The sequence below is a fragment of the Oncorhynchus mykiss genome, chromosome 17, assembly GCF_013265735.2.
Source record: "Oncorhynchus mykiss isolate Arlee chromosome 17, USDA_OmykA_1.1, whole genome shotgun sequence".
Classification (NCBI taxonomy): domain Eukaryota; kingdom Metazoa; phylum Chordata; class Actinopteri; order Salmoniformes; family Salmonidae; genus Oncorhynchus; species Oncorhynchus mykiss.
In genome coordinates, this window is record NC_048581.1 from 11993502 (window position 1) to 12015547 (window position 22046).

The 22046-nt window shown below is 41.0% G+C and overlaps 1 protein-coding gene across 1 annotated transcript; it reads left to right on the forward strand.

The window, feature by feature from the left end:
* The first annotated feature begins 14474 nt into the window (after positions 1-14474).
* Positions 14475-20504, forward strand: LOC110485394 (mucin-5AC). Its single transcript, XM_036948974.1, has 5 exons — positions 14475-14792; positions 14905-15123; positions 18674-18831; positions 19315-19528; positions 19898-20504. Exons 1-5 carry the CDS (start codon positions 14531-14533, stop codon positions 20209-20211), a joined length of 1167 nt encoding a protein of 388 aa, XP_036804869.1. The 5' UTR covers positions 14475-14530; the 3' UTR covers positions 20212-20504.
* The last annotated feature ends 1542 nt before the right edge of the window (positions 20505-22046 follow it).

Here is a 22046-nt window from a genome sequence, read left to right on the forward strand (position 1 = left end):
TTGTCATGTGTGTATTATATTTCTGAACAGTTTGCTACACATTTGTCATGTGTGTATTATATTTCTGAACAGTTTGCTACACATTTGTCATGTGTGTGTTATATTTGTGAACAGTTTGCTACACATTTGTCATGTGTGTATTATATTTCTGAACAGTTTGCTACACATTTGTCATGTGTGTATTATATTTCTGAACAGTTTGCTACACATTTGTCATGTGTGTATTATATTTCTGAACAGTTTGCTACACATTTGTCATGTGTGTATTATATTTCTGAACAGTTTGCTACACATTTGTCATGTGTGTATTATATTTCTGAACAGTTTGCTACACATTTGTCATGTGTGTATTATATTTCTGAACAGTTTGCTACACACAGAATGTATTTTCTACGTGAATAACTTTCCTAGGTAAATAAAGTATGTTTTTCTTCTAGATAAACGGATCCCTGTTTGTCTCTGTAGAAAGATGTAATGAACGTGTTATGACAGTGTAATCTGGTATGAAGACGTCTCCTGGCTGGAGACGCGCCGGGGCCTCTTCGCTGCCTGTGTCTATGTGTTGCACAGCTGGCTGGCTGGCTGGCTCTTAAATGTACACCGAGAGCCAACCTTAATACTATGCATGTCAATCTCTCACGGCTCAAAGTGGAGGAGAGTTTGACTTCATCAATACTTTTATTTGTGAAAAGTATTGTTGAATGCAGCAAGCTGTCTGTTTAAACTACTAGCACACAGCTCAGACACCCATACATACCCCACAAGACATGCCACCGGAGGTCCAGAAGAGACTATGGGAGGCGCACAGTACTACATAGAGCCATGACTACACATGGAACTCTATTCCACAGTACTACATAGAGCCATGACTACATGGAACTCTATTCCACAGTACTACATAGAGCCATGACTACATGGAACTCTATTCCACAGTACTACATAGAGCCATGACTACATGGAACTCTATTCCACAGTACTACATAGAGCCATGACTACATGGAACTCTATTCCACAGTACTACATAGAGCCATGACTACATGGAACTCTATTCCACAGTACTACATAGAGCCATGACTACATGGAACTCTATTCCACAGTACTACATAGAGCCATGACTACATGGAACTCTATTCCACAGTACTACATAGAGCCATGACTACATGGAACTCTATTCCACATTAAGTAACTGATGCAAGCAGTAAAATCAGATTTAAAATCTAGACAAAACTACACCTTATGGAACAGCAGGGGCTGTGAAGAGACACACATATGCATACACACACATGATAACATACACACTCCACACACACGTACAGGACACATGGATATTGTGCTGTAGATATGTGGTAGTAGAGTAGTGGCCTGAGGGAACACACTGTGTTGTGAAATGTAATGTTTTTAGAATTTTATATAACTTCCTTATTGTTGCTGGAACCCAGGAAGAGTAGCTGCTGCCTTGGCAGGAACTAATGAGGATCCATAATAAACCCCAGGGAGAGTAGCTGCTGCCTTGGCAGGAACTAATGAGGATCCATAATAAACCCCAGGAAGAGTAGCTGCTGCCTTGGCAGGAACTAATGAGGATCCATAATAAACCCCAGGAAGAGTAGCTGCTGCCTTGGCAGGAACTAATGAGGATCCATAATAAACCCCAGGGAGAGTAGCTGCTGCCTTGGCAGGAACTAATGAGGATCCATAATAAACCCCAGGGAGAGTAGCTGCTGCCTTGGCAGGAACTAATGAGGATCCATAATAAACCCCAGGGAGAGTAGCTGCTGCCTTGGCAGGAACCCAATGAGGATCCATAATAAACCCCAGGGAGAGTAGCTGCTGCCTTGGCAGGAACTAATGAGGATCCATAATAAACCCCAGGAAGAGTAGCTGCTGCCTTGGCAGGAACCCAATGAGGATCCATAATAAACCCCAGGGAGAGTAGCTGCTGCCTTGGCAGGAACCCAATGAGGATCCATAATAAACCCCAGGGAGAGTAGCTGCTGCCTTGGCAGGAACCCAATGAGGATCCATAATAAACCCCAGGGAGAGTAGCTGCTGCCTTGGCAGGAACTAATGAGGATCCATAATAAACCCCAGGGAGAGTAGCTGCTGCCTTGGCAGGAACCCAATGAGGATCCATAATAAACCCCAGGGAGAGTAGCTGCTGCCTTAGCAGGAACCCAATGAGGATCCATAATAAACCCCAGGGAGAGTAGCTGCTGCCTTGGCAGGAACTAATGAGGATCCATAATAAACCCCAGGGAGAGTAGCTGCTGCCTTGGCAGGAACTAATGAGGATCCATAATAAACCCCAGGGAGAGTAGCTGCTGCCTTGGCAGGAACCCAATGAGGATCCATAATAAACCCCAGGGAGAGTAGCTGCTGCCTTGGCAGGAACCCAATGAGGATCCATAATAAACCCCAGGGAGAGTAGCTGCTGCCTTGGCAGGAACTAATGAGGATCCATAATAAACCCCAGGGAGAGTAGCTGCTGCCTTGGCAGGAACTAATGAGGATCCATAATAAACCCCAGGGAGAGTAGCTGCTGCCTTGGCAGGAACTAATGAGGATCCATAATAATCCCCAGGGAGAGTAGCTGCTGCCTTGGCAGGAACTAATGAGGATCCATAATAATCCCCAGGGAGAGTAGCTGCTGCCTTGGCAGGAACCCAATGAGGATCCATAATAAACCCCAGGGAGAGTAGCTGCTGCCTTGGCAGGAACTAATGAGGATCCATAATAATCCCCAGGGAGAGTAGCTGCTGCCTTGGCAGGAACCCAATGAGGATCCATAATAAACACTAATACAAATACATGTTGTTCAACTCTGTGCTGGTGGTTGCTGTGGCAACCCTGAAGGAGGAAATGGAGAAGAGGTCTGTCTCCCTTTTACTTGCTGTCCTACAACAGGTGAGAGTGGTGAGGAAGGTGAGAGTGGTACCTCCTTTCTAAATTAGCTTGTGTGTGTGTGTGTGTGTGCGTGTGTGTGCGTGTGCGCGTGTGTGTGTCTGCTACTGCGCATATGTATGTGACAACAGATGAGGCAGAAAATAACGAGAGAAAGAGAGAGAGAAATTACACAACAAATTACACAACATTTTATTTCTGGGTTAAACGAGATTGCTATTGTGGTAACAGTAGGTGTACTTTAGAGTTTACAGTTGGTGTACTTTAGAGTTTACAGTAGGTGTACTTTAGAGTTTACAGTTGGTGTACTTTAGAGTTTACAGTATGTGTACTAGAGTTTACAGTATGTGTACAGTATTTATGCTGCAGTAGTTTATGTGTCGGGGGGCTAGGGTCAGTTTGTTATATCTGGAGTACTTCTCCTGTCCTATTCGGTGTCCTGTGTGAATCTAAGTGTGCGTTCTCTAATTCTCTCCTTCTCTCTTTCTCTCTCTCGGAGGACCTGAGCCCTAGGACCATGCCCCAGGACTACCTGACATGATGACTCCTTGCTGTCCCCAGTCCACCTGGCTGTGCTGCTGCTCCAGTTTCAACTGTTCTGCCTTATTATTATTCGACCATGCTGATCATTTATGAACATTTGAACATCTTGGCCATGTTCTGTTATAATCTCCACCCGGCACAGCCAGAAGAGGACTGGCCATCCCACATATGCTCTCTCTAATTCTCTCTTTCTTTCTCTCTCTCGGAGGACCTGAGCCCTAGGACCATGCCCCAGGAATACCTGACATGATGACTCCTTGCTGTCCCCAGTCCACCTGACTGTGCTGCTGCTCCAGTTTCAACTATTCTGCCTTATTATTATTCGACCATGCTGGTCATTTATGAACATTTGAACATCTTGACCATGTTTTGTTATAATCTCCACCCGGCACAGCCAGAAGAGGACTGGCCACCCCACATAGCCTGGTTCCTCTCTAGGTTTCTTCCTAGGTTTTGGCCTTTCTAGGGAGTTTTTCCTAGCCACCGTGATTCTTCACCTGCATTGCTTGCTGTTTGGGGTTTTAGGCTGGGTTTCTGTACAGCACTTTGAGATATCAGCTGATGTACGAAGGGCTATATAAAATAAATTTGATTGATTGATTGATTGATTGATTGTACTAGAGTTTACAGTTGGTGTACTTTAGAGTTTACAGTTGGTGTACTTTAGAGTTTACAGTTGGTGTACTTGGAGTTTAGATGGTAAGGATGAAGAAAATATAACTTCCACCCACAATGCAGTGGCCCCTCAGCCCGTGTCTACCGCTGACCCAGAATGCATTGCTCATGACCCCGCCCTCGACCAATCAGCCTTTTAAGCACTCAACCCTATAGCATTGGACCAGAACCTCAACAATATCACAACTACTGACTCCTGATAGACTCTGTAGCACAGAGATCCTATTAAAATCTGACTAACGTTGGAATTACATTTGAATATGTAATGAAGTTCTATTAAGGAATTCAGTTCTATTATGTAATGAAGTTCTATTAAGGAATTCAGTTCTATTATGTAATGAAGTTCTATTAAGGAATTCAGTTCTATTATGTAATGAAGTTCTATTAAGGAATTCAGTTATATTATGTAATGAAGTTCTATTAAGGAATTCAGTTCTATTATGTAATGAAGTTCTATTAAGGAATTCAGTTCTATTATGTAATGAAGTTATATTATGTAATGAAGTTCTATTAAGGAATTCAGTTCTATTACAGTGCCTTGCGAAAGTATTCGGCCCCCTTGAACTTTGCGACCTTTTGCCACATTTCAGGCTTCAAACATAAAGATATAAAACTGTCTTTTTTTGTGAAGAATCAACAACAAGTGGGACACAATCATGAAGTGGAACGACATTTATTGGATATTTCAAACTTTTTTAACAAATCAAAAACTGAAAAATTGGGCGTGCAAAATTATTCAGCCCCTTTACTTTCAGTGCAGCAAACTCTCTCCAGAAGTTCAGTGAGGATCTCTGAATGATCCAATGTTGACCTAAATGACTAATGATGATAAATACAATCCACCTGTGTGTAATCAAGTCTCCGTATAAATGCACCTGCACTGTGATAGTCTCAGAGGTCCGTTAAAAGCGCAGAGAGCATCATGAAGAACAAGGAACACACCAGGCAGGTCCGAGATACTGTTGTGAAGAAGTTTAAAGCCGGATTTGGATACAAAAATATTTCCCAAGCTTTAAACATCCCAAGGAGCACTGTGCAAGCGATAATATTGAAATGGAAGGAGTATCAGACCACTGCAAATCTACCAAGACCTGGCCGTCCCTCTAAACTTTCAGCTCATACAAGGAGAAGACTGATCAGAGATGCAGCCAAGAGGCCCATGATCACTCTGGATGAACTGCAGAGATCTACAGCTGAGGTGGGAGACTCTGTCCATAGGACAACAATCAGTCGTATATTGCACAAATCTGGCCTTTATGGAAGAGTGGCAAGAAGAAAGCCATTTCTTAAAGATATCCATAAAAAGTGTTGTTTAAAGTTTGCCACAAGCCACCTGGGAGACACACCAAACATGTGGAAGAAGGTGCTCTGGTCAGATGAAACCAAAATTGAACTTTTTGGCAACAATGCAAAACGTTAAGTTTGGCGTAAAAGCAACACAGCTGAACACACCATCCCCACTGTCAAACATGGTGGTGGCAACATCATGGTTTGGGCCTGCTTTTCTTCAGCAGGGACAGGGAAGATGGTTAAAATTGATGGGAAGATGGATGGAGCCAAATACAGGACCATTCTGGAAGAAAACCTGATGGAGTCTGCAAAAGACCTGAGACTGGGACGGAGATTTGTCTTCCAACAAGACAATGATTCAAAACATAAAGCAAACTCTACAATGGAATGTTTCAAAAATAAACATATCCAGGTGTTAGAATTTCCAAGTCAAAGTCCAGACCTGAATCCAATCGAGAATCTGTGGAAAGAACTGAAAACTGCTGTTCACAAATGCTCTCCATCCAACCTCACTGAGCTCGAGCTGTTTTGCAAGGAGGAATGGGAAAAAAATTCAGTCTCTCGATGTGCAAAACTGATAGAGACATACCCCAAGCGACTTACAGCTGTAATCGCAGCAAAAGGTGGCGCTACAAAGTATTAACTTAAGGGGGCTGAATAATTTTGCACGCCCAATTTTTCAGTTTTTGATTTGTTAAAAAAGTTTGAAATATCCAATAAATGTCGTTCCACTTCATGATTGTGTCCCACTTGTTGTTGATTCTTCACAAAAAAATACAGTTTTATATCTTTATGTTTGAAGCCTGAAATGTGGCAAAAGGTCGCAAAGTTCAAGGGGGCCGAATACTTTCGCAAGGCACTGTATGTAATGAAGTTCTATTATGTAATGAAGTTCTATTATGTAATGAAGTTCTATTAAGGAATTCAGTTCTATTATGTAATTCTATGGTCTGCATTCTAAAGAGAAGAGGTCACCTGAAGTGTTATCGTTACCAGAGCTGGGGTCCACTTGAATAGAATTCAATTAAATTCATTAAAATAATCACAATTCAATTTATCATCGATGACCATCATTTTCCATGTGGACTTTTCAATCCATGAATGGAATGTCACTTCACTTCCTGAATTGACCGAGTTGAAACATGTAGTTTATTAGACTGTAACCTCGTCCCCCAGGATCAATAGAGAGACGACTGGTGGTGGAGATTATAGTAGATTTATTCATCAGTACTGATAACATTCTGTAGGGGGCGATGTGGAGGTCGTTCTGTTGGTTTACTGAGATCTCAGTAGCTTGTCTGTTATGTGATGACGTCATTCATTAAGGGGGAGTTGGGTTGTAGAGGAGGGATGTTTCTTCTGTTCAGAAACTCATCTGTTGAGTTTATAACTTACAAAGACTGTATTTGGATCAATTAAATGTCAGAAAAAAGTTATAAAATATATTGATGTATACTTTAACTATATTGTCATCATCTCAACATTGTGTTCCTCCTCTGCTGAAATAACCATGGTAACTTCAGAACAGAGAAGTTGACAGTTTTAACACTTAGTCACCACAGATAGCTGAGATCTCTGGTGGTTTAGAAGTCTAACCTCCGGCCGGTTTGTACCAGTTTCACTCTGCAGCACATAGACCTGCAGACACTGAGGTCACTACATGGAAATCAACAGGATGTGCAGGCTAATGCCCACCACAGATGTTTCCCATGCCAATAAAGCCCTTCGAGAGAGAGAGAGAGACAGACAGACAGACAGACAGACAGACAGACAGACAGACAGACAGACTGCTTTGGCAATGTAAGCATGTTTCCCATGCCAATAAACCCTTTGAATTTAATTTGATTTAAAGACAGAGAGAGAGATAAAGAGAAAGAGAGAGACAGAGGGGAGGGGTGTCAGATGAGGGAGGAGCTTTCAATTAAGGAAGTAGGAGCGTTTCAGAAACACCCTGCTGTCAAGTGTGTAGCTGACAGAGACTCTGTTGTGGACCTGGGCTAGCAGGTAGTATAGTAAAATAACTGTAACAGTATAGTAACTGTGGTAGTAAAGTAACTTTAACAGTATAGTAACTGTGGTAGTAAAGTAACTTTAACAGTATAGTAACTGTGGTAGTAAAGTAACTTTAACAGTATAGTAACTGTGGTAGTAAAGTAACTTTAACAGTATAGTAACTGTGATGGTAAAGTAACTTTAACAGTATAGTAACTGTGGTAGTAAAGTAACTTTAACAGTATAGTAACTGTGGTAGTAAAGTAACTTTAACAGTATAGTAACTGTGGTAGTAAAGTAACTTTAACAGTATAGTAACTGTGGTAGTAAAGTAACTTTAACAGTATAGTAACTGTGGTAGTAAAGTAACTTTAACAGTATAGTAACTGTGGTAGTAAAGTAACTTTAACAGTATAGTAACTGTGATGGTAAAGTAACTTTAACAGTATAGTAACTGTGGTAGTAAAGTAACTTTAACAGTATAGTAACTGTGGTAGTAAAGTAACTTTAACAGTATAGTAACTGTGGTAGTAAAGTAACTTTAACAGTATAGTAACTGTGGTGGTAAAGTAACTTTAACAGTATAGTAACTGTGGTAGTAAAGTAACTTTAACAGTATAGTAACTGTGGTAGTAAAGTAACTTTAACAGTATAGTAACTGTGGTAGTAAAGTAACTTTAACAGTATAGTAACTGTGGTAGTAAAGTAACTTTAACAGTATAGTAACTGTGGTAGTAACTGTCCAGAATGAAGATACTCCATGTTGTCTCCTGCTGTCTCCTCTCAGGTGAGTTCTGTCTGTCTGTCTGTCTGTCTGTCTGTCTGTCTGTCTGTCTGTCTGTCTGTCTGTATGATATAGTACAGAAGGAATAAGATATGTATTTGTCTATAAGGAGCCAGATAGTTGGTTTTTCACATGTACCTCATGATAATGAACTGCACTTAGAATGTTTGACACTACTGCTACTTCCTGTTCATCATATATGTATAGTCACTTTAACCATATCTACATGTACATACTACCTCAATCAGCCCGACTAACCGGTGTCTGTATGTAGCCTCCCTACTGTATATAGCCTCCCTACTGTATATAGCCTCTCTACTGTATATAGCCTCTCTACTGTATGTAGCCTCCCTACTGTATGTAGCCTCCCTACTGTATGTAGCCTCTACTGTATGTAGCCTCCCTACTGTATATAGCCTCCCTACTGTATGTAGCCTCCCTACTGTATGTAGCCTCCCTACTGTATGTAGCCTCTACTGTATGTAGCCTCCCTACTGTATATAGCCTCCCTACTGTATGTAGCCTCCCTACTGTATGTAGCCTCCCTACTGTATATAGCCTCCCTACTGTATGTAGCCTCTACTGTATGTAGCCTCCCTACTGTTATTTTTCACTATTGGTTAGAGCCTGTAAGTCAGCATTTCACTGTAAGGTCTACTACACCTGTTGTATTCAGCATTTCACTGTAAGGTCTACTACACCTGTTGTATTCAGCATTTCACTGTGAGGTCTACTACAGCTGTTGTATTCAGCATCACACTGTAAGGTCTACTACACCTGTTGTATTCAGCATTTCACTGTGAGGTCTACTACACCTGTTGTATTCAGCATTTCACTGTAAGGTCTACTACACCTGTTGTATTCAGCATTTCACTGTAAGTTCTACACCTGTTGTATTCAGCATTTCACTGTAAGGTCTACTACACCTGTTGTATTCAGCATTTCACTGTAAGGTCTACTACACCTGTTGTATTCAGCATTTCACTGTAAGTTCTACACCTGTTGTATTCAGCATTTCACTGTAAGGTCTACTACACCTGTTGTATTCAGCATTTCACTGTAAGGTCTACTACAGCTGTTGTATTCAGCATTTCACTGTAAGGTCTACTACACCTGTTGTATTCAGCATTTCACTGTAAGGTCTACTACACCTGTTGTATTCAGCATTTCACAGTAAGGTCTACTACAGCTGTTGTATTCAGCATCTCACTGTAAGGTCTACTACAGCTGTTGTATTCAGCATCTCACTGTAAGGTCTACTACACCTGTTGTATTCAGCATCTCACTGTAAGGTCTACTACACCTGTTGTATTCAGCATTTCACTGTAAGGTCTAATACAGCTGTTGTATTCAGCATTTCACTGTAAGGTCTACTACACCTGTTGTATTCAGCATCTCACTGTAAGGTCTACTACACCTGTTGTATTCAGCATTTCACTGTAAGGTCTACTACACCTGTTGTATTCAGCATTTCACTGTAAGGTCTACTACACCTGTTGTATTCAGCATTTCACTGTAAGGTCTACTACACCTGTTGTATTCAGCATTTCACTGTAAGGTCTACTACACCTGTTGTATTCAGCATTTCACTGTAAGGTCTACTACACCTGTTGTATTCAGCATTTCACTGTAAGTTCTACACCTGTTGTATTCAGCATTTCACTGTAAGGTCTACTACACCTGTTGTATTCAGCATTTCACTGTAAGGTCTACTACACATGTTGTATTCAGCATTTCACTGTAAGTTCTACACCTGTTTTATTCAGCATTTCACTGTAAGTTCTACACCTGTTGTATTCAGCATTTCACTGTAAGGTCTACTACACCTGTTGTATTCAGCATTTCACTGTAAGGTCTACTACACCTGTTGTATTCAGCATTTCACAGTAAGGTCTACTACACCTGTTGTATTCAGCATTTCACATGTAAGGTCTACTACACCTGTTGTATTCAGCATTTCACTGTAAGGTCTACTACACCTGTTGTATTCAGCATTTCACATGTAAGGTCTACTACACCTGTTGTATTCAGCATTTCACTGTAAGGTCTACTACACCTGTTGTATTCAGCATTTCACTGTAAGGTCTACTACACCTGTTGTATTCAGCATTTCACTGTAAGTTCTACACCTGTTGTATTCAGCATTTCACTGTAAGGTCTACTACACCTGTTGTATTCAGCATTTCACTGTAAGGTCTACTACAGCTGTTGTATTCAGCATTTCACTGTAAGGTCTACTACACCTGTTGTATTCAGCATTTCACTGTAAGGTCTACTACACCTGTTGTATTCAGCATTTCACTGTAAGGTCTACTACACCTGTTGTATTCAGCATTTCACTGTAAGTTCTACACCTGTTTTATTCAGCATTTCACTGTAAGTTCTACACCTGTTGTATTCAGCATTTCACTGTAAGGTCTACTACACCTGTTGTATTCAGCATTTCACTGTAAGGTCTACTACACCTGTTGTATTCAGCATTTCACAGTAAGGTCTACTACACCTGTTGTATTCAGCATTTCACTGTAAGGTCTACTACACCTGTTGTATTCAGCATTTCACTGTAAGGTCTACTACACCTGTTGTATTCAGCATTTCACAGTAAGGTCTACTACACCTGTTGTATTCAGCATTTCACTGTAAGGTCTACTACACCTGTTGTATTCAGCATTTCACTGTAAGGTCTACTACACCTGTTGTATTCAGCATTTCACTGTAAGTTCTACACCTGTTGTATTCAGCATTTCACTGTAAGGTCTACTACACCTGTTGTATTCAGCATTTCACTGTAAGGTCTACTACACATGTTGTATTCAGCATTTCACTGTAAGTTCTACACCTGTTGTATTCAGCATTTCACTGTAAGTTCTACACCTGTTGTATTCAGCATTTCACTGTAAGGTCTACTACACCTGTTGTATTCAGAATTTCACTGTAAGTTCTACTACACCTGTTGTATTCAGCATTTCACAGTAAGGTCTACTACACCTGTTGTATTCAGCATTTCACTGTAAGGTCTACTACACCTGTTGTATTCAGCATTTCACTGTAAGGTCTACTACACCTGTTGTATTCAGCATTTCACTGTAAGGTCTACTACACCTGTTGTATTCAGCATTTCACTGTGAGGTCTACTACACCTGTTGTATTCAGCATTTCACTGTAAGGTCTACTACACCTGTTGTATTCAGCATTTCACTGTGAGGTCTACTACAGCTGTTGTATTCAGCATTTCACTGTAAGTTCTACACCTGTTGTATTCAGCATTTCACTGTAAGGTCTACTACACCTGTTGTATTCAGCATTTCACTGTAAGGTCTACTACACCTGTTGTATTCAGCATTTCACTGTAAGTTCTACACCTGTTGTATTCAGCATTTCACTGTAAGGTCTACTACACCTGTTGTATTCAGCATTTCACTGTAAGGTCTACTACACCTGTTGTATTCAGCATTTCACTGTAAGGTCTACTACACCTGTTGTATTCAGCATTTCACTGTAAGGTCTACTACACCTGTTGTATTCAGCATTTCACTGTAAGTTCTACACCTGTTGTATTCAGCATTTCACTGTAAGGTCTACTACACCTGTTGTATTCAGCATTTCACTGTAAGGTCTACTACACATGTTGTATTCAGCATTTCACTGTAAGTTCTACACCTGTTTTATTCAGCATTTCACTGTAAGTTCTACACCTGTTGTATTCAGCATTTCACTGTAAGGTCTACTACACCTGTTGTATTCAGCATTTCACTGTAAGGTCTACTACACCTGTTGTATTCAGCATTTCACAGTAAGGTCTACTACACCTGTTGTATTCAGCATTTCACTGTAAGGTCTACTACACCTGTTGTATTCAGCATTTCACTGTAAGGTCTACTACACCTGTTGTATTCAGCATTTCACAGTAAGGTCTACTACACCTGTTGTATTCAGCATTTCACTGTAAGGTCTACTACACCTGTTGTATTCAGCATTTCACTGTAAGGTCTACTACACCTGTTGTATTCAGCATTTCACTGTAAGTTCTACACCTGTTGTATTCAGCATTTCACTGTAAGGTCTACTACACCTGTTGTATTCAGCATTTCACTGTAAGGTCTACTACAGCTGTTGTATTCAGCATTTCACTGTAAGGTCTACTACACCTGTTGTATTCAGCATTTCACTGTAAGGTCTACTACACCTGTTGTATTCAGCATTTCACTGTAAGGTCTACTACACCTGTTGTATTCAGCATTTCACTGTAAGGTCTACTACACCTGTTGTATTCAGCATTTCACTGTAAGTTCTACACCTGTTTTATTCAGCATTTCACTGTAAGTTCTACACCTGTTGTATTCAGCATTTCACTGTAAGGTCTACTACACCTGTTGTATTCAGCATTTCACTGTAAGGTCTACTACACCTGTTGTATTCAGCATTTCACAGTAAGGTCTACTACACCTGTTGTATTCAGCATTTCACTGTAAGGTCTACTACACCTGTTGTATTCAGCATTTCACTGTAAGGTCTACTACACCTGTTGTATTCAGCATTTCACAGTAAGGTCTACTACACCTGTTGTATTCAGCATTTCACTGTAAGGTCTACTACACCTGTTGTATTCAGCATTTCACTGTAAGGTCTACTACACCTGTTGTATTCAGCATTTCACTGTAAGTTCTACACCTGTTGTATTCAGCATTTCACTGTAAGGTCTACTACACCTGTTGTATTCAGCATTTCACTGTAAGGTCTACTACACATGTTGTATTCAGCATTTCACTGTAAGTTCTACACCTGTTGTATTCAGCATTTCACTGTAAGTTCTACACCTGTTGTATTCAGCATTTCACTGTAAGGTCTACTACACCTGTTGTATTCAGAATTTCACTGTAAGTTCTACTACACCTGTTGTATTCAGCATTTCACAGTAAGGTCTACTACACCTGTTGTATTCAGCATTTCACTGTAAGGTCTACTACACCTGTTGTATTCAGCATTTCACTGTAAGGTCTACTACACCTGTTGTATTCAGCATTTCACTGTAAGGTCTACTACACCTGTTGTATTCAGCATTTCACTGTAAGGTCTAATACAGCTGTTGTATTCAGCATTTCACTGTAAGGTCTACTACACCTGTTGTATTCAGCATCTCACTGTAAGGTCTACTACACCTGTTGTATTCAGCATTTCACTGTAAGGTCTACTACACCTGTTGTATTCAGCATCTCACTGTAAGGTCTACTACACCTGTTGTATTCAGCATTTCACTGTAAGGTCTACTACACCTGTTGTATTCAGCATTTCACTGTAAGTTCTACACCTGTTGTATTCAGCATTTCAATGTAAGGTCTACTACAGCTGTTGTATTCAGCATCTCACTGTAAGGTCTACTACAGCTGTTGTATTCAGCATCTCACTGTAAGGTCTACTACAGCTGTTGTATTCAGCATTTCACTGTAAGGTCTACTACAGCTGTTGTATTCAGCATCTCACTGTAAGGTCTACTACAGCTGTTGTATTCAGCATCTCACTGTAAGGTCTACTACACCTGTTGTATTCAGCATCTCACTGTAAGGTCTACTACACCTGTTGTATTCGGCATCTCACTGTAAGGTCTACTACAGCTGTTGTATTCAGCATCTCACTGTAAGGTCTACTACACCTGTTGTATTCAGCATTTCACTGTAAGGTCTACTACACCTGTTGTATTCAGCATCTCACTGTAAGGTCTACTACACCTGTTGTATTCAGCATTTCACTGTAAGGTCTACTACACCTGTTGTATTCAGCATTTCACTGTAAGGTCTACTACACCTGTTGTATTCAGCATTTCACTGTAAGGTCTACTACACCTGTTGTATTCAGCATCTCACTGTAAGGTCTACTACACCTGTTGTATTCAGCATTTCACTGTAAGTTCTACACCTGTTGTATTCGGTGCATGTGAAATATAGACTATGATTTGACATGTTGGTCTATTACCTGTGTTTATCCAGGGTTAAAATAAGATTTATCCAGGGTTAAAGTAGGATTTGAGTAGGGTTAAAGTTAGATTTGAGCAGGGTTAAAGTAAGATTTGAGCAAGGTTAAAGTTAGATTTGAGCAGGGTTAAAGTTAGATTTGAGCAGGGTTAAAGTTAGATTTGAGCAGGGTTAAAGTTAGATTTGAGCAGAGTTAAAGTTAGATGTGAGCAGGGTTAAAGTTAGATTTGAGCAGGGTTAATGTTAGATTTGAGCAGGGTTAAAATTGATCTCACAGGTCATCAGTTGTGACTGTACTGTGTGTTTCTGTTTGACAGCTCTGTGTGTTGTGGAGTCAGATGTCATTAATGTGAAGGAAGTGGTGGGAGGACATGTCATGTTCGGCTGCTCGTTCACGTTGGCAGGGAACAACAACAAATACTTCTGCAAGGGGACATGTTCTGGTAGAGACATTCTGGTTGAAACTAAGAGGAGCAAGACTGTATCTCAAGGTAGATACAGTATAGAAGACAACAGAGATGGAGTCTTCTATGTGACCATCAAGAACCTGAGGAAGTCAGACTCTGGGACCTACTGGTGTGGTGTGGAACGAACGATAAAGGACACATTCCAAGATGTGAATCTCACAGTTACAGGTGGTAAGTTAACACTCCAGATGAATTGTTATCTAGTAATTCACTTCCTGACTTATTTCCTGACATGAAGTTGTTTCAGTATTGGTGTTTATCTGTACTTTCTATTGACTCACAGCTCCTCCCACTTCTACAACCTCAACTGTCACCTCCCGACGCCATGTCTCCACAACCCTCCCAGACCTCTCTACAACATCCTCTAATCTCTCCACAACCCTCCCAGACCTCTCTACAACATCCCCAAACACCTCCTCAACCATCCCAAACCTCTCTACAACATCCCCAAACACCTCCTCAACCCTCCCAAACCACGTCAGTGGTCGCCTATCAAGAGATGGTATGATGAATCTCTCATCTTAGACATTAACTAATAAGTTGTGATATGAAATACTGTAATGCTGAAAATCAATTGTTCCTGTTCAAGCATTGGACAAATGTCACTACTTCTCTCTCTCTGTTGCTCTCTTTATTCACTCAATCTCTCTCTCTGTCTCTCTCTTTATCTCTATGTCTCTGTCTCTATCTCTCTGCCTCTCTCTCTCTCTGACACCCCACCTCTCTCTCTCTCTCTGACACCCCACCTCTCTCTCTCTCTCTCTCTCTCTTTCTCTCTTTCCTAACCTCTCTCTCTCTCTCTCTCTCTGACACCCCACCTCTCTCTCTCTCTCTCTGACACCCCACCTCTCTCTGTCTGTCTGTTTCTCTCTCTCTCTCTCTCTGACACCCCACCTCTCTCTCTCTTTATCTCTCTCTATCTGTCTCTCTCTTCTTTCTCTCTCTCTGACATCCCACCTCTCTCTGTCTGTATCTCTCTCTCTCTCTCGTTTTCTTTTTTTTACTCTCCCTCCCTATCTCTGTCTCTCTCTCTTTTTTTCTCTCTCTGTCTCTGTCTCTGTCTCTCTCTCTGACACCCCACCTCTCTCTGTCTGTTTCTCTCTCTCGTTCTTTTTTCACTCGCTGTCTCTGTCTCTGTCACTCTCTCTCTCTCATCTAGATTCTCCTCAAAAGGAATACTCTCTTGCAGGACAGAGTGCTGTTAAGTTTCATGTATACTGATTTCAGTGGTGCCTAATATATAATGGTGTTCTATTATGTGGTAGCAGGGACTAATGTTGTCATGGGGATGCAGGAAGTGATGTAACACTTGAGGTTTTGTGGAAAGCAGCTGCTGACACCATGACCTCTGTTGCTATGGTTACTCTGATCACTATCTTACTCAGTCTCTTCCTTTATATTTGTCATCCCAAAGCAATGCAGTTGCGACTCTAGGGGGAGTATTTTCATTTTTGGAAAAAAAACTTTCCCGTTTTAAACGGGATATTTTGTCAGGACAAGATGCTAGAATATGCATATAATTGACAGCTTAGGATATAAAACATGTTTCCAAAACTGTAAAAATATTGTCTGTGAGTATAATAGAACTGATGTTGCAGGCAAAAGCCTGAGAAAAATCCAATCCGGAAGTGCCCCAGGTTTTGAAAGCGCTGCGTTCCAATGAGTCCCTATTGAGCTGTGAATGTGCTATCAACCAGCTTACGCTTTCTACGTATTCCCCAAGGTGTCTACAGCATTGTGACGTAGTTTTACACATTTATGTTGAAGAATAGCCGTCCATTACTCCAATCGGTCCTACTGAGAAACGAATTGTCCCGATGGATATATTATCGAATAGATATTTGAAAAACACCTTGAGGATTGATTATAAACAACGTTTGCCATGTTTCTGTCGATATTATGGAGCTAATTTGAAATATTTTTCGCCGTTTTCGTGACTGCAATTTCCGGGCGATTTCTCAGCCAAACGTGAAGAACAAACAGAGCTATTTCGCCTACAAAAATAATATTTTTGGAAAAAAGGAACATTTGCTATCTAACTGGGAGTCTCGTGAGTGAAAACATCCGAAGCTCAAAGGTAAACAATTTAATTAGATTGCTTTTCTGATTTCTGTGACCAAGTTACCTGCTGCTAGCTGGACAAAATGCTATGCTAGTCTATCGATTTAACTTACACAAATGCTTGTCTAGCTTTGGCTGTAAAGCATATTTTGAAAATCTGAGATGACAGGGTGATTAACAAAAGGCTAAGCTGTGTCTCAATATATTTCATTTGTGATTTTCATGAATAGGAATATTTTCTAGGGATATTTATGTCCGTTGCGTTAGGATAATTAGTGTCAGGCGATGATTACGCTCCCGCATGCGGGATGGGGAGTCAGTAGAGGTTTTAAGTCTCTTCCTTTATATTTATCATCCCATAACTAGCAAGATAGTGACGTCTCTTCCCTTATATTTCTCATCCCATAACTAGCAAGATAGTGAAGTCTCTTCCTTTATATTTATCATCCCATAACTAGCAAGATAGTGACGTCTCTTCCTTTATATTTATCATCCCATAACTAGCAAGATAGTGAAGTCTCTTCCTTTATATTTATCATCCCATAACTAGCAAGATAGTGAAGTCTCTTCCTTTATATTTATCATCCCATAACTAGCAAGATAGTGAAGTCTCTTCCTTTATATTTATCATCCCATAACTAACAAGATAGTGAAGTCTCTTCCTTTATATTTATCATCCCATAACTAGCAAGATAGTGAAGTCTCTTCCTTTATCACACCTTTATTTTCACTGCTCTGTCTGTCTGTCTGTCTGTCTGTCTGTCTGTCTGTCTGTCTGTCTGTCTGTCTGTCTGTCTGTCTGTCTGTCTGTCTGTCTGTCTGTCTGTCTGTCTGTCTGTCTGTCTGTCTGTCTGTCTGTCTGTCTGTACAACTGACTACCATCCAACCTACCATATCTTATTGACTGATCTGTCTACCATCCAACCTACCATATCTTATTGACTGATCTGTCTACCATCCAACCTACCATATCTTATTGACTGATCTGTCTACCATCCAACCTACCATATCTTATTGACTGATCTGTCTACCATCCAACCTACCATATCTTATTGACTGATCTGTCTACCATCCAGCCTACCATATCTTATTGACTGATCTGTCTACCATCCAACCTACCATATCTTATTGACTGATCTGTCTACCATCCAACCTACCATATCTTATTGACTGATCTGTCTACCATCCAACCTACCATATCTTATTGACTGATCTGTCTACCATCCAACCTACCATATCTTATTGACTGATCTGTCTACCATCCAACCTACCTTATCTTATTGACTGATATATCCACCAGTCTACCATCCAACCGACCAAATGACAGTTGTATCCATCCATCTATGATATTTATAGTCTGGAAAGCATCTGGTTTGCCAAAATCTGGTAATTTTAGCAAACTCACCAAAGTCTCTCCTCCTGTCTGTGGTCAGGTCTGATGGTATCTATGATATATACAGTACTCTGTAAAGTCTCTCCTCCTGTCTGTGGTCAGGTCTGATGGTATCTATGATATATACAGTACTCTGTAAAGTCTCTCCTCCTGTCTGTGGTCAGGCCTGATGGTATCTGTGATATATACAGTACTCTGTAAAGTCTCTCCTCCTGTCTGTGGTCAGGTTTGATGGTATCTATGATATATACAGTACTCTGTAAAGTCTCTCCTCCTGTCTGTGGTCAGGTCTGATGGTATCTATGATATATACAGTACTCTGTAAAGTCTCTCCTCCTGTCTGTGGTCAGGTCTGATGGTATCTATGATATATACAGTACTCTGTAAAGTCTCTCCTCCTGTCTGTGGTCAGGTCTGATGGTATCTATGATATATACAGTACTCTGTAAAGTCTCTCCTCCTGTCCTTGGTCAGGTCTGATGGTATCTATGATATATAAAGTACTCTGTAAAGTCTCTCCTCCTGTCTGTGGTCAGGTCTGATGGTATCTATGATATATACAGTACTCTGTAAAGTCTCTCCTCCTGTCTGTGGTCAGGTCTGATGGTGTGGACCAGTGCTGGTCTGGTAGTCATGGTGACAGTGTTAGGACTGGTCCTGCTCCTGTTCTACAGACAGAGGAGAGGAACCAGGAGAACACCCCCACCACCACCACCACCAGTCTCATCCAACACTCAACCTGCCCCTACTGGAGAGGTGAGAGACACAAGGGTGTGTGTGTGTGTTTGTGTCCATGATAACTTGTAGTGTAGAGGTGATAGACAGGGAGGTGGTAAACTAAACATTAAGGGTTGAGTGTGTGAGTCGACAGCCTCTAGTGGGTTTCTACTGTAGTCTCTTATCATTCCTCGATCTGTCAACAGGAAGAACCTCCAACAAACAACACTTGTTCATTAAACAGCTCAGTTTCAACACATGATGGATTCTCAGACTCATAGGCTGCGTTTACACAGGCAGCCCAATTCTGATCTTAATGATTGGTCTTTTGACTGGTCTTTTGACCAATCAGATTATATATTTAGCCAATTAAAGGGCTGCCTGTGTAAATGCAGCCATATTAACAATGTAGTTCTTCATTTACATTTTTTGGTTTGAACCTTGACTCACATTGGCTGAGGGCCCTCCACTCTTTTCCATATTGACCATGTATGTAGTAATTGTCATTGGTTCTCTATGCAGGTTGACTGTGTGTACGAGGAGATCAGAGAGGCAGACAGACAGACAGACACACTTCCTGTGGTCATCTCTGTAGTCTACTCTACTGTCAAATCACCTACCAACTCTACAACCCACCCTGCTGGTCATTCCTCTACAACCCACCCTGCTGGCCAAGCCTCTACAACCTACCCTGCTGGCCAAGCCTCTACAACCTACCCTGCTAGCTCTGCCACAGGTATTCCACAGATTCATGTGTAACTGCATAGGTGGAGTGTGTTTGAAAGTGGGCGTTGACAAATAAGTGGGAGGAGTAACATAAATGGGTCTATGGAAACCTAACAGCTAATTGGGCAGTTTGTTGGCCACTTAATGTCTGTTTGAGTGGCTGCTTGCTGCTTCCTTGTAGCATTTTAGCTAACCCTAACTCTTTTCCTAACCTTAACCTGATTTTCCTAACCTGCCACGTTAGTTATCCTGAATGGCAATGTACATTTTCCTAACCTGCTATTTTATTTCTACTAACCTCCCACGTTAATTATCCTAACCTGCCATGTTATTCTACTGTGACTTCCCAAAGATAATATAAATCCATATTCTACTGCAGATCACCCAGCTTCTCTCATCTACTCCAGTGGGGATCTACCTACAGATTCTAGAGTCTCTTCAAGTCCTCCAACAGCCAGTGGAACCCAGGATGATTCCATCTATTCTACTGCCCAGCTACCCAAAGATACTGTAGAATCTACAAGATACCCTGCTGTACACCTCTCTAAAGACACTCCAGAAGACGCCCTCTACTCTACAGCCCAGCTACCCAAAGATACTGTAGAATCTACAAGATACCCTGCTGTACACCTCTCTAAAGACACCCCAGAAGACGCCATCTACTCTACAGCTCAGCTACCCAAAATAATGTAGCACTACAGAATATATACAAGGGATGTGTCCCAAATGACACCCTATTATCTATCCCCCATATGGACTCTGGTCAAAGGCAGTGCTCTATAGAGAACAAGTTGCCATCTGGGATGAAGGGAAGCTCCCTGTAGAGAGATAAAGGGTTGTCACCACAGAGCCACCATCTTGGAACGACATAAAAAAAACAATCCCTTTCCTGTTTCAAATCCTCCTTGACACATTGTATTAAAACAGCTCATGTGGTTTTACTGTATATAATCTATATAAAATATGATTTTGTGAAAGTCAACCAACATTATTGTAAATATTTGTGTAAATATGAACTATGTGTTTTGTCAAATCTTGTCTTCATTTAGTCTGTTATAATAATGAAGACAGTAATACCATAATAGTCAGTTCTACCTTTGAGATTTACATATCTATTGTGTACAGTGCCTTGCGAAAGTATTTGGCCCCCTTGAACTTTGCGACCTTTTGCCACATTTCAGGCTTCAAACATAAAGATATAAAACTGTATTTTTTTGTGAAGAATCAACAACAAGTGGGACACAATCATGAAGTGGAACGACATTTATTGGATATTTCAAACTTTTTTAACAAATCACAAACTGAAAAATTGGGCGTGCAAAATTATTCAGCCCCCTTAAGTTAATACTTTGTAGCGCCACCTTTTGCTGCTATTACAGCTGTAAGTCGCTTGGGGTATGTCTCTATCAGTTTTGCACATCGAGAGACTGACATTTTTTCCCATTCCTCCTTGCAAAACAGCTCGAGCTCAGTGAGGTTGGATGGAGAGCATTTGTGAACAGCAGTTTTCAGTTCTTTCCACAGATTCTCGATTGGATTCAGGTCTGGACTTTGACTTGGCCATTCTAACACCTGGATATGTTTATTTTTGAACCATTCCAATGTAGATTTTGCTTTATGTTTTGGATCATTGTCTTGTTGGAAGACAAATCTCCGTCCCAGTCTCAGGTCTTTTGCAGACTCCATCAGGTTCTTCCAGAATGGTCCTGTATTTGGCTCCATCCATCTTCCCATCAATTTGAACCATCTTCCCTGTCCCTGCTGAAGAAAAGCAGGCCCAAACCATGATGCTGCCACCACCATGTTTGACAGTGGGGATGGTGTGTTCAGGGTGATGAGCTGTGTTATGGATATCTTTAAGAAATGGCTTTCTTCTTGCCACTTTTCCATAAAGGCCAGATTTGTGCAATATACGACTGATTGTTGTCCTATGGACAGAGTCTCCCACCTCAGCTGTAGATCTCTGCAGTTCATCCAGAGTGATCATGGGCCTCTTGGCTGCATCTCTGATCAGTCTTCTCCTTGTATGAGCTGAAAGTTTAGAGGGACAGCCAGGTCTTGGTAGATTTGCAGTGGTCTGATACTCCATCCATTTCAATATTATCGCTTGCACAGTGCTCCTTGGGATGTTTAAAGCTTGGGAAATCTTTTTGTATCCAAATCCGGCTTTAAACTTCTTCACAACAGTATCTCGGACCTGCCTGGTGTGTTCCTTGTTCTTCATGATGCTCTCTGCGCTTTTAACGGACCTCTGAGACTATCACAGTGCAGGTGCATTTATACGGAGACTTGATTACACACAGGTGGATTGTATTTATCATCATTAGTCATTTAGGTCAACATTGGATCATTCAGAGATCCTCACTGAACTTCTGGAGAGAGTTTGCTGCACTGAAAGTAAAGGGGCTGAATAATTTTGCACGCCCAATTTTTCAGTTTTTGATTTGTTAAAAAAGTTTGAAATATCCAAGAAATGTCGTTCCACTTCATGATTGTGTCCCACTTGTTGTTGATTCTTCACAAATACA